The 13854-nt window shown below is 41.2% G+C and overlaps 1 protein-coding gene across 7 annotated transcripts in view; it reads left to right on the forward strand.

Moving 5' to 3' along the window:
• Positions 1-13854, forward strand: part of rnf220a (ring finger protein 220a) — a 143560-nt gene that overhangs the window by 101301 nt on the left and 28405 nt on the right. For all 7 annotated transcript variants that reach the window (XM_017702687.2, XM_017702688.2, XM_017702690.2 and 4 more), the window contains exons 3-4: positions 3510-3639; positions 11349-11397. In XM_017702687.2, the coding sequence (XP_017558176.1) occupies positions 3510-3639; positions 11349-11397 (179 nt within the window). The remainder of the gene's footprint in view (positions 1-3509; positions 3640-11348; positions 11398-13854) is intronic.

Below are 13854 nucleotides of genomic sequence, written 5' to 3' on the forward strand. Positions count from 1 at the left end.
CAATAGGCTCAGTAATGGAGTCCTGATGGCTTGGTCGAGCGCCTGTCACACCCTTAACCACCTCCCTCTCACCTGTCACTCTGAACACACACACACCACTACACGTGAACTGGTCACTGTGTGAACATCACATGTTGCACATCATTAACATCAGTTCATCAAGCTGCCTGTCATGTCAACAAATAAAAAAGATAGCTAAGGAAAGCAGCAACTTGAGCCAGATCCAGAGCCAGGCGTGAGCTTTTTGTAAGAAATTTACACATGAAAGGAAAAGTGAAAATAGGTGTTTCAGCCAGAGAACGTAAAGAGCTTTATCAGCCACCCAATAGGATTGCACTTGGCTTTTGTTTACTCTTGCAGACGGTGATTGCTTTGGCATGACTCAAATTATCTTGTCAATGCAATAAAGCTGACCACTGCTGAGCCTGGATAGCAGAGAGAGGGGGGCAAGAGAGAGAGAGAGAGAGAGGGAAAAAAGGCAGAAAGAGAAGAAAGAGAGAGATAAGAAAGACAAAAAGAAAGAGAAAGAGAGAGAAGGAAAGATACAGAATTTAAGATGAAAGGAGCATCTGGCATTTAATGAAACAGTGGGCGATTGCATGGAGGAGAAAAGTATTAAAAAATAAAAGAATGGGTGGAGAAATAGACGAGGGAGCACGGAAAACAAATATAGAAGAGGGAGAGAAAATTAGAAATAGATGTGCGAGGATGCTGCAGGAGAGAGATAGAAAAAGAGAGGGAGAGACAGAGGTGTGAGGAATTGTAATCGATTACCTATTTTTCAAAGTCACTTAAAGTGTCCAGAGCACGCGGCCGTTAAGTAGTAGTGCTGTGGAATACAGGTTGAGTATGCAGCGGCACGACTGGAGGAACGCAGAGGGAGGGAGAGAGAGAAGGAGGTGGAGGCTCTATGTGTGTGTGTGTGTGTGTGTGTGTGTGTATATATATATATATATATATATATATATATATATATGTGTGTGTGTGTGTGTGTGTGTGTGTGTGTGTGTGTGTGTGTGTGTTAGCCAGCATGCTAACATTGACCCTGCTTGCTTCTCACTGATGGATCTGTGCTCTTGCAGGAAATAGTTCTGACAGGCCAATATGTGTGCGGGGATATGTGCCCCCAAAGGGACCCTGTCACACATCTGTGTGTGTATGTGTGTGTGGGTGGGAGGAGGGAGTGTTACTGATCCATCACCCACTCAAACAGCAAACACATCATGTGAAGACAAATACAACAGTGCCCTCTGAAGTCAAGGACAGGCTCAGGCTGAGCCAGGGGCTTTATATAGAGAGGGGTTGGATTAGCCTGAACGTGTGTGTGTGTGTGTGTGTGTGTGTGTGGGAGAGAGTGTGTAGAGTGAGTTTTTCTTTGTTTGTGACAATTCTTCTTCTGGGTTACCTCATCATTCCAATAAAAAATAACCTTTGGCCTTAAGTCCTAGTAGCTGATAACCTTTCTGCTTCTAACATAGCACTCACACTTTCCCTAGCACAGTACATGCATTGCCATATAGTGTGTGTGCTCACACTTCAGTTTTCCACTCTCATAAGTATATATCTTACAAATTTCATATTAGCTACATATTAGCTTGTTAGATTTACTGATTTACTATCATTTTTTTGTGGTTACTGGGGTTCAAAAGTTTTGATATTTATGCCTTGATTTCGGATATCGACTCCTAAACAATGTTTTTCCAATACCTTCTTTTTCATTACAGACCCACAGTGGGTGTGGCTTAACCCAGAAATGAGTATGATTTGTTAAAGTTGGTGTATTTACTAATTGTAATGGATTGCATACTAATCAAGAAGCACTTATGTTTATAACATGCATATGGAATGTATTTCAGACAGCCAATCTGCAGTCTAGATTTTAGAACAAGCATTATTATTGGCTATATTATTATTATTGGATAATAAAATAAATTTAGTACTGAATGACACAGAACCTTTTGATAGCCAATATTGAAAAGATGTGGTGGCTAATGTAAAAGTATTGAATTTTGATACTCAGCCCTAGTAGCTACTGAATAACTATATACTTTGTGTTAAGTTTATGTGTTAAAGAGTGAACTTTATATTCCACAGCTGTTATCTTCACATCTATCATAAACAAAGACTTACGCTGGTGGGAAATTGTAGCAGACAACACAGCAATTAACTGTGGCCTTTACAGTTATATATAGATTTATGTGTAGCACGTGTGAAATGTCTGGGGACAGGTGGGGACAAGAACAATTTCCTCATTTCCTGTTTGTGGATACACAGCATGTGTGAACCTCTATATGCATTTGTGTGTTTGGGATGAGGTAAGCGTGTATTTGCTTATCACAATGTAGTCTGTTAATAATGGCTAGTCCATCCAGGATGTCCTGTTCAGGGGAGGGCCTATTGTGCTGGGTGCTAAATATAGCTGTTCTGATTGGCTGTCTCCAGGTGTGTGAGCTGAGAGACAGCAGTGGAACAGGACGTCTCTGAGTCATGGTGAAAGCATCTTGGGATTATTTTCTACATTTTGAGAGTCCACCTGATTTGATATACAAGATGCGAGTTTATAAAAATGTGCATGTTCACGTGCAAGAGGGATAATTAAGGCTGAATTATGTTTCCTTAGGAAATGATCCAATGCATGATGAAATCTTAGATTTCAAGGTTGCAAAATGTTAGTAATAAAAGTGATTGTACTGTAAAAGCACTACATTCTAAAAAGGCTTCAATCAATTCTGAAAAGCTTTGGACCACTTTGCTATTCAGCTTGGATCAAATAGAGCTGTCAGGCAGTGTCTTATTGCTCTTCGCCTTTCTTTGGATTTATCTCACTGATGTGTGGCGACATCATACCATCCTTTACCTCATGTCTCTCTCACACACATGCACACATTGCAGCACTAGATTTTGCTGCTTGACTTGTTTGAAAGTATTTCTTACTTTGGAAACTGTTCTCTTTACTTCCGTCGCATTGGTTTGTATTGAAGCAGAAGTTGAAGTTGTCAAAAGCTAAGCTAATGAAGTAAAGCAGAGCTGCTGGCGAGAGTCAGTGAGCTTCAGTAAGTTAGTATGTGCTCTGTGCGGCTGCTGGGCTGACTGAGCCTGCCTCTGCGGCTGCTTTAATGAGGGAACAGGAGACAGGAGGCCGAGGGTGACGGATTCTCCTGCTGCTGAAATCCCAGCCACTTAATCCACACACACACACACACAACCCTGAGCAACTTGGAGCACTCCCCCCTCTGCCCTTCAACACGCACTCACACATACACACACACACACACACACACACACATACACACACATATACAGCTCTCAGTCACTCTCTTACTGCTCCTCACTTCACTCTCTGCTGTGTAAAATCAGATTCAAATACTGTACTGCTTGACTGGGCTGACAATGGAAAGAACATTTAGAGTGTGTTTCAGAAGTTTTGATGTAGGTCACTTCTCTATTCACAGTTAACTCTCTGTCTACTCTTCCCTCTCTCTGTCTACTCTTCCTACTCTCTCTCCCAGGCAAGAAGAAGGTGTCTTTGTATGACAGCCAAGCTCCTATCTGTCCGATCTGTCAGGTCTTGCTGCGTCCTGGAGAACTGCAGGAGCACATGGAGCAGGAGATGGAGAGACTCACCCATTTGCACATCAGGTAGAGCACATACCCACCTTTGTTTTTTGTACCAAACCTTGACCACGACCTCAGCCATTAAAAAGAAATGGTTTTGAGTTTTCATAAAAAGAAACTTTTGTAAAAAGCAGTTTTCAAAGTTAAGAACATTTTTGGCATTTTTATTCATACAAAACAGTCTCCAAGCATGTCCTTTAATATATAATAATAAGCCATTGAGATACCAGTCATAATTAAATGTTTGCTCAGTAAAGATGTTAAAAGCGTTTGTATTCAAATGGTATAAAAATACATTTTGTAGGTTTTGATATGACAGCAACAATATGGAAATATCTATATGTAATCATATTTTTAGCCCTAAGGTTAAATCAAACACTAACCTTAATCTCAGTAATAAAAAGGAAATGACCCTTTTGATTAATAAAATGTGTAGCTTTTATAAGACATCCACTTTCTTCCTGTTGTCAAATTAGGTTAGTCCTGTTTATCTTTGGCTTTACTACAAAGTCAGGACATTTTTGACCTATGGCCCCAGTTTCAGTTCAGGTAGCCACCTTTCCACTGTAGGATGGTTTGGGCCTGGCTGTCATAAATCAGCCTGTGGTGTTGTCAGGGCTTTGAGCAGGCCAGGTTAAACATGTCAAGTGGATCAGAGAAATCCACACAATGCCCCATCACTCACCAGGTTAGCCTTTCAGACACAGTGACATGGCACAGGACACAACACTGCTCAGCTGGAGCTGACATGAACCCTCAGCATAGCATAATATTAGCTTACCAGGCTAAAACATTTTGCTCTTCCTCTGCAGCTGCTAGCACTTTCCCTGCTGTGTCCCTTTTGTGGTGGCCCATATCAGGCAGGAAGTCTCAGTCTCCAAAGCAAGGCTCAGTAGCCACAACATAAACAATGTGCAGTATATCTTTAGGCCACAGAGAGGTCAAATACCAAGTTATGTCTGAATTGTTTGGAACGTGTCATTACTGTTGTTTTACTATGCTATTTAAATGTAATTACCTAATTACATTAATAATCACGGTGTGTTTATGATTTATATCACCTTATTAAAATAATAATAAAATATATCTTCATCTACTTAGGAATACAAATATGAATTGAAAGTTTAGCATCTGCTCTGATTTGGTGTGTACACTCTGAGGGACCTAGGAGACTTAGCTAAACAAATTACATTCCACTGCAAGCATATATTGTACTACACCTCCTATCTTATATGCTTCTGGGCTGAAAGAGGGAGTAAGAGAGAAAGAGAGAGTGCAAGGGAGAGAGAGAAAGAGAGAGACAGAGCTCTAGCAGGAGCGATAGTTATCCATCAGGGAGGAGTTATGGTTTAATAATTAATAAAGGGCAGCGAGTGGCCCTCCCCTGTGGCCAGCGGCTGCGGACTTAGCCGCTACTGCCTGGCTCTGGTGGATGGCGGAGCTTATTTAAGGAAATGCCGTCATCTCTCCTCGTTTATCAGCGGTGGACGCTGCGGAGCATCTCTGGGCTGTGATTTAGCTCATCTCACAATGCTCCCATTAACCCCCATGCTGTAGCCATCTGAGTTATAAGCCCAGCATGCTCCCACCACCACTGCTGAGCAAGGACTTACACTAAAGAGAGCAAGAGGAAAGGCAGGAAGGAGACAAGAGGGAATAAGGCAGAAAATAATTGAATAAAAATTAGGGGGAAACTGAAACCAAGGCTTTTCTGCTATTGCTGAGTTTGTTCAAACCATTAGACAGAATTTGTACACTACAGGAAGTTATGTTTAAGAAGTTTATAGTTTATATACAGTATATAGTGGAACAAAAGAACATTTCACTTGTGCTTCGTGTACAAACAAAGTACATTAAATTACACTGAATACAGCAAGAAGAACTAGAGGCTCAAAGGATAAGAATAAATAAATAATGACCTTGTGAATTAGCATATGTCTTATTACATCCCCATTAGACCTATTAGACCTATTATGATCCCTGTTCTATTGGAATTCCTGTTCAATTGTACACTGACATGACTCAAGCATTAATAATCAGTAAAGATCCTTTAACATGTAGATCTTTTAAGACATTGGTGTAGACTGCCTCTGTCCTTGCCTTAAGATTCCACTAAGGCAAGGCTGTGTGCTGCACACACACACACACACACTCGCACACAGATCATTGGAAGTGACATGGCGAATTTGTGGCAATTTGTAGTAAATCTCCCTCTAATGATACCGTTTCGTTTGGCCGCAGATGAGAACGGAGTGCATGTAAAGTGGAGAAGGCTATTTAAGATGTAGCATTAGGCAGATATCTGGATGGATGTGGGTGAGTGTGCCTGAGATTGGGACTGCCAGATTTCTAGATGTCCCTCTCTTTCCCTCTCCATCTCTCTCTCCATCTCTCTTTCTCTCTCTATCTCTCTCTCTCTCTCTCTCTCTCTCTCTCTCTCTCTCTCTCTCTCTCTCTCTCTCTCTCTCTCCCCTGTGGCTGTCACCTCTCTCATTTTCTGGTGTGTCCTCCGCTCCTCATGTATGGAAATGGAAATCCATCATGGCCTTTACACATCCGCCTGCACCGTCAGCCACAGCAATCTACATATCGCTCCCGCCCCTCCAACCCCTCCATGTAATCAATTTGCCTCCAACAGAGCGAGTGAGAGCCAAGTGGCAAACAGCACCAAAACTAATCTTTATCTCCACCATACAAAACCCTATTGTCAACTGGTATTTAGTCAGTTGTCAACATCACCCTCAATGTCACCAGCCTCTCTCTTTCTACCTTTTCTCTCTCTCTCTCTCTCTCTCTCTCTCTCTCTCTCTCTCTCTGTACCTGGTTTCAACAATCAAACCCCAAGCTTGGTTTTGTTGAAATCTAGAAACATGGATTGTTAATAGTGTTATTATTAACGGTATGTGTCCTCAAGCTAAAGGATGCACATGAAGGCCTATTAAGTCAGTGCTTTAGAAACAAGTTTTGTTACGAGAATTTTTGATTTGTTATTAACCTTTACCCTTCTATCATGGACAGGACAGTTCCAGTGGTCAGTAACATTAGTCTTTATTTTACTATATATACTTTAAGCAGATACTAATTAGGCCTTAGACATATATTTACATCATCACCGATCAGCCATAATATTAAAACTGGCCTCTGTGCTTGTATCCACACAGTTTCTATTTTATCAGCTCCACTTACCATATAGGTGTTTTGTAGGTCTACAATTACAGACTGTAGTCCAACTGTTCCTTTGCATACTTTGTTAGCCCCCTTTTACCCTGTTCTATTTCTCACTATAAAGCACTTAAAACTGAAGGCTTTATAATTCTGACTTTGTTAGCGGGAAACAGGCCATCCGTGGGAATGGAAAAAAGCCGACATTAATCCTTCACTATAACCTTAATAAAAGAAACCAGTTCTCATATATTTCCCTCTTCCCACTCCTTATAACTGCAGTCTGTGAGGCGGAGTTAGGGTTGCTTTTTTTCAGTTATGTGCATCTTTGTTCTGGTGTCTCGTTAGCGATAGCGAAACTGAACCTCTGTGTCTCCTCTGTTCCTGCTCTCCCCGGCTTTGTCGCTAGTATCAAAACGGGCTTCAGCAGCGTGACAGGAGAGACTGAAAGCTAGCGTCGACGCTTTCACGCCAACATCCCCTCCGACATGCGGGAAAAGTGTCTCCAGCCCTCCTTCTGCATCTCCCACTCTCACTGTCTGCGTGTCTCCTTTCATCTCTTCTCTATCTCCTTCCCACCCACCCCCCCATCTCTCTCTCTCTCACCTACCTGTCACTTTGACAATAGGGCCTCAACATTGCCTCTCCTTGTTTTCGTTCTCTGGCAGTGATGGCTGCCTCTTAACAAGTCATTCTCTTTCATTGTCACCATGCAGGTTGAAGCAATAAAGAAGGGGCAAAAAAAAAAAAAAAACTGCACACGACACAGACTGTACCCCCACTGCTCCCCCTTGTTTTCAGGATGTGTGCGACAGGGCCTGTTACTGTTGTTGTGACTGTAGAGTTGGATTTTATGTGTACAGAATAGACCTAATATGAATCTCAAATATTTTGACTGAATAGGTTCTATTGATATTATACATTGAACACTAAAATAAATTTGTGTCTGGAAAACTGATACTGTACACTCTTTAAAAAGATGATTCTTTAAGGGTTCTTTAGTAAAGAAAAAATTTTCTATATAAAACTATGTTCTTTTTCAAATAACCCTTGAGGAACCATCTTTTATAAATGTATAGATACTATTATCTTTCAGTGCTAGGGCTGAACTATAAATGTTGTGCAGATACACTACAACTGTATCCTTATAGTCAATGGTACTAATCAAAAGTTTGGACACACCTCTTTTTTCATTTTAGAGTTATACTCAAGAAAAAAAAAGCTTTGGAAGAGCATAGAATTACTACAATCAGAAATATTGGCCTTCAGCTAAATAGGACTGTTTAGTCCTAATCATCTCATCACAGCACTCTTGATTGGCACAAACATATTAACGAGGACAGACATTGCACAAAGTAACTTATAATAAAGTAGTACATTTAGATTACCAATTAGGATGATGTATAATTGTGGGTGAACATTTTCAAACTCCAAATTTCTCAAAAGTTCTCTTTTGAAAACCTGGATTAGATGTTGTCTCTGGGACACAAGAGTGTATTTTCAGTTTAGGCCTGCTGGCTGTAGTGTAGTGGAGCTGAGTTGTGTGGGGGGTGGTGTGGATGGGGGGTGGTGCTGGGAAAGAGTGTGAGTGAGGGCTAGTGAGATCTGTAGTGCCATACAGGCGGATTTATGATGCCAGAGGAGTGCGTTTATTATCTCACAACCAGTGCACTGCCTCTGATGGGGCAATTTATCCTCTTTCAAGGCCCTGCCCTGATTTGTGTTGTCTCTTTCTCTTCCTCTCTCTCTTTCCATGTCTCTCTCTCTATCTCTCTGCTCCTGACTTGTCAGATCAATCATGTTGACTACACAAGAGGCAGACATAAGGCTTATTACATGAGCGAGGGGGTGGGGCCAACTGCTCAGCCTACCTTTACCTGTCAGCCATGATCATGCGGCCTCTGAAGCTTTTTTGAACCAAAACTTCAGAAAAAAAGATCAAATTTCTGTAGTTTTCCACAACAAAAGTAGATGATAAGCCAAAACATGTTTGGTGTCTCTTTCTGACTTAAATTTGAACTAGAACCTCAAAAATAATAAAGCATTGTGCAAACTGCATGACTAAATGTACTAGTTGTTAAGTAATCTCAAATATTCTTTCTTGTGACTTGATAGGTTTATGACATACTGTTATCTATAAACATAGACAAAAGTACAAAACTGAGGTTTACTGATGGATGATGCTACTGGTTTTTAGCTATGCAGTGCATAGTTTGTCAGAAACCACATAACTTCAAGCAAGTACTATTGAGATTATTTAACAGTTCGACATAAATGATCATTTTCACAGAGTTTATTGGTGGGATAAATGCTTTCATTACTTTCTAGTTACATTAGCCTCCCAGCTACTGTGAAAACGAAAGAATCAAACTTCAGGCTTCAGTCTTGACTGATGTTCAGAGTAAGATCTCATCCGTTTTCCATGTTTAATCCAACAACCAACTATACAGAATCTGCAGCATCAAATGGAGATGATCTTTAAATTTGTTACTTTTTTGTAACATTTTCTCTCTCCTTCCTTCGTTAGTTCCTCACTGTTTCTCCTCCCACTCCCCCTCTCTGTTCGTCCACGGCAGGGACAAGCTCGCCTGCCAAATCAGGTTGTCGGATTAGGGCTCAAGCAAATTCAATTTCAGTGCTTCGGCAGCAGCGGCCATGGGTCCACGAGTGAACGTGGGACACAAAGTGAACATGACAAGGGTGACGTTTCTCCCCTGTCAGAACGGACCACCTCATCATCACACAGCCTCATAAATGCCCAGCCACAGCCTGGCCACAAACAATACAGAAAGAGAGGAAGAGAGGGAGAGAAAGAGAGAAGGACAGAGAGAGAAAGAAAGAAAGAGAGAGTATAAACACACACACACACACACACACACACACATATATATATATATATATATATATATATATATATATATATATATATATATATCAAAACATTTCTTTCATTGCTTTGGCAACATTACTGGAATAATTACAGCCCATGCCAATAAAACCGTTCATGTGAGATAGAAAGGAAAATAAAGAAAAAGAGACAGGTGAAATGACAAACTAGGAAACAGGCAGAGAAGGAAAAAAGTTCAGAATGAAAGGCAAAAGAGACACAAGAATGATAGTGCTTTTATGTGTGTCTGTGTGTGTGTGTGAATGTGTGTTTGAGAGAAAAAGAGCGAGGAGGAGAGAGACAGGGAGGAGGAGATGGAATAAGGGATATTAATGTTTGGGGTAGAGATGTGATTTGATATGTCTCTACCTATTGTCGGCGGACGCTCAAGCCGGCCCGTTTAATATTTCCTGCTTTCTAATCAGTCATCTTCAATCGGCCAGGTCTATGAGGCGGGGGTTCAATGTAGCCCCCTCTGGCCAAGCCCAAGGGGGAGGTACGCTAACCCCCTCATCCCACCTCCTTCTCCTCTTCTCCGCTCCTTTCTGCCTCCTTAATACAATGTTTACAAGCCTGCGCATTGTCCTCAACATATTTCAAAAGCCCTAAGTGCCCAAGGCGCTTCACTGACAAATCAAATAACAGCAAAATCATTTATTTCCTCCTGCCTCCTCAACCAAACTGCAAGAGAGAGAGAGAGAGAGAGAGAGAGGAGGAGGTTCTGAAGGTCTGGATGAGTGCATCCATGAGAATGATTACTTCAATAAAAAAATTATAACCCAAATCTGCTTAGCAGAGGTACTTTTGGACAGTAATTGTTTCAAATACAGCATCGCCCTGGGCTGCCAGGATTGAGTGGCACAGAGGGCAGGGCTGAAACAGCTAAAGCCTGTTGTTGCTCTTTTTTCTCATCTCCACATGATTAAAACCGTGATTTGTATAGCTTCATGCACTTTTGTCACTGCTGTCCTTTCTAACGCCTGCTCACATCTGAAGCAATGGAGAGCAAATTCTAAGCAAAAGTGAGCGGTCAAGAGCTTTCTGAGGGAGGGAGACTAGATTGAATGTGATTTGTTCCTGCCATGGCCAGAACCTTACCCGCATATCACCTCCTAGACGTACCTCCATCTAGCACTGGCCTCACATTGTTGCTGAGTGATTACCATCATAGGCAGAATTTGGATTTCTTGCAGGTGTGTGTTAACTAATGCTTTTATGTGTGTACACAGGTACTATAATGACTCATAACTCATGCCAGTTATTAAAAAGCATATTGGCCTAACCACCTAGGCTAACTCAGCTAAGTCTTGTTTAAAATGTGGTCTGAAATAGAGGTGACAGCTTCATCCGTAGCTGTTATGTTAGCTTTAATAAAGAAACAAAGAATGGCCATTGTGTTTTAAATTAGTTAGAGGTTGTTGGTTAGCTAAATGGTAATAAAGTGGAAATAGAATGGGACATTATTTTTCCCATAATTCCATCGTTCTACCAGTTAAAATAGACAAATGAGACATTTATTCTTTTGACATTTTATTCTTTTCAACTGAATTTTAACACAACAAAGCAGTGTCAGTTCTGTGTAGTAGAGGATACAGTGAAATTGCTTTTCTTCTACACATATGATTTTCATGATGTTTGCATTCTTCTGAATATTCATAATGTATTCTTATCTGTCTTTCTACAGCAAGAACCCATCACACAAGGATATCACCACAGTACCGGGCACACCCAAGGTAAGATGGCCGCTGCCATGCAGCTTTTTCAAATCTGCTGCAATTAGTGGCAATAAGAGCCCTTCTGTGTTCTATTAGGGCATATGAAGAGCCCCACTTAACTGAGAGAGAGGGATTATGTGAATGAAAACTTCCTCAAATGGTCCTTTATTTCCTGCAGTAATGTACTTATGGAAAAGTGAGAGCTGGAGACGGTTTCCTGCTGTCTTTTTAATGGTTATATGGTAAAGATGCCAGCAAGAATGAGTTTATTGTTCTCAGTCTAAATAGGATGTGAAGGCATCATGCACTGGCCAGTGCTCTTCTGACTCTTTGACTCAGGCATTTTTCTATTCATTTGGATCAAGTTGTCCAAAAAAGAAAGGAAATCATACTGTCTGAATATTAAAATACTGTTGACAATGTTGGCAGAGAAAGGAGGGGAAAAGGAGAGATTTATGACATTTCAAATCACAGGAGACGTGCCAAGTATGGAGGCCCACTTGGCACAAAAGATCGATCTTATCATCGACTTCTGAGATTTGCTGATTCACATGTTCTTCCCAGAACTGGAGAATCTTCCCCATCTCCCAGCGACCTGTGCACCTGATTAGATAGAGCTTTTCAGTATCAGCACAGACCCACATCAAACCTTACCTATAAAAGTGACACTCTAGGCTCACCGAGTTGTGCTTTTTGCTATATCTCTCTTCAAATGTCATCAGGGGACATTCCTTATCCAAAAAGAACACTTAAAAAAGTTCAATGATTTTGATAAATGGTGCTTGAAAGATCAATGCATGACATTATGGCAGTCTGGAAAACACTTATGAGCTGAGACATAGGGAAACTGGAGCTTTGTTTACACATGAAATTTTACACCCAAACCCAGTATAGAACAGGAACAAATCCAGATCCAACCCATGACACGTTTTACATACTAAATTCTTTCAGAACCACACTGAAGGCTAACAAAATTTGTGTCAGAAGCTGACCATAGCATCAGAACTCAACTGTATCCCAACAAAATTCTGTCCAAATCCAACTGTATCTTGATAAAATTCTGTCTGAACCAAACCACAACCATCCAGAGACCAAATAAAACTGTGTTCCTAAAGGTGGTACCTGTTAAGTTACCTTGTATCCACAATGCCCAAATCAAAATGATTAGTACGATGATCAGCTATCCAAAATTAAGTTAAAATTCCAACTTAAACAGCAGTAATTGTAGAACAAAATCAAAGGGGTCACAAACAAGAAATGAGAAACCAAAAAGGTCTGACACATTGCTTTGAGACCCCCCAAAAAATTCAGAGATGGACCATGAGAAATCTGAAGGTAAATATTAAAGAAATAGTGGCGAAATCTGGCCAAACCCAACATGAATAGTCAGGTTCTGTTTGGGCAAATGTGACCCATGCCTAGTGAAAACTGGGTGACGCTGGTGAGGCAGACAAAGGAGGTTGGGGTAGAGCGTCAGGGCCTGATGGAGCATTCCACAGCCTGCGTTTAGTATTCCGCAGCAGTGTGTGGAAAATGAAGAGGCTGACTGGGGCTAGGGTTTAGGGAAGGGGAGGGTGCTAGTACAGGCTAGCTGATGAATCAGGCCCGGCATGCCAGTTCTAAAGGGGATTAACCCTGCTTTGGCCCAGTTCGCTTTTACTCGACTCTCCAGCTGCCATTGCCATAGCGACACCATGCCAGCCCAGGCTGGTACTAATCCAGCAGGTCAGAGGCCAGCAGCAACACTTAGTACACTTTCCCATCAAACCTGAAACGAATAACTCTAATCAGAACCAAGATAAAAGCAGTTGCAACCGTTGTCATACTTAAATGTCATTATTTGGAAAATTTCCTGTGCTGGTAGTTATAAATGGTGAGAAATTCTCATATTACGATACGACTGTTCCATTTTTCATACTCAGTACACTGCATGGCTATGTAAACAGTGCACACACACACACACACACACACACACTAATTTTCCCTCTTTCTCTCTCTGTGTGTCTTGCAGTGACACACACAATATTCCCTAAGCTCCAAAGGCTTTGAGTTCACAAATAAATTGTTTCCTGACCTTGCAATTCAAAAGCATAAGAAGCCATGCATAATGTCTAATTTACTGTCCCTGTGGAGCGCGCCTGCCATTTTTCACGTATTAATATTAGATTACAGTTGTCACCCGCTAAAGCCGCCACCCCTCCTCTCACTTTGATTAATTGGAGCAGATTGTAAATACAAATATTTTATAGCGGGCTCATAAAAAAACTGGACGGAGATCAAGACTCCAAGTAAAGTAGAGCAGCATTTCCCCTCCTGCCTTTCTGCAGTCATCTGAGAAATTAAGTCAATTAGGTTTTCCATGAGACTGACCAGTAATGTTTCTCAGGGCCCTTGATAATAGATTGGCATGTCCTGTAATGTTATCTATGTGATGTCCTTTTATCCCTCAGCCCGTTCCTGTTTTAATTCCATAAC

Source organism: Pygocentrus nattereri, chromosome 2, assembly GCF_015220715.1.
Source record: "Pygocentrus nattereri isolate fPygNat1 chromosome 2, fPygNat1.pri, whole genome shotgun sequence".
Classification (NCBI taxonomy): domain Eukaryota; kingdom Metazoa; phylum Chordata; class Actinopteri; order Characiformes; family Serrasalmidae; genus Pygocentrus; species Pygocentrus nattereri.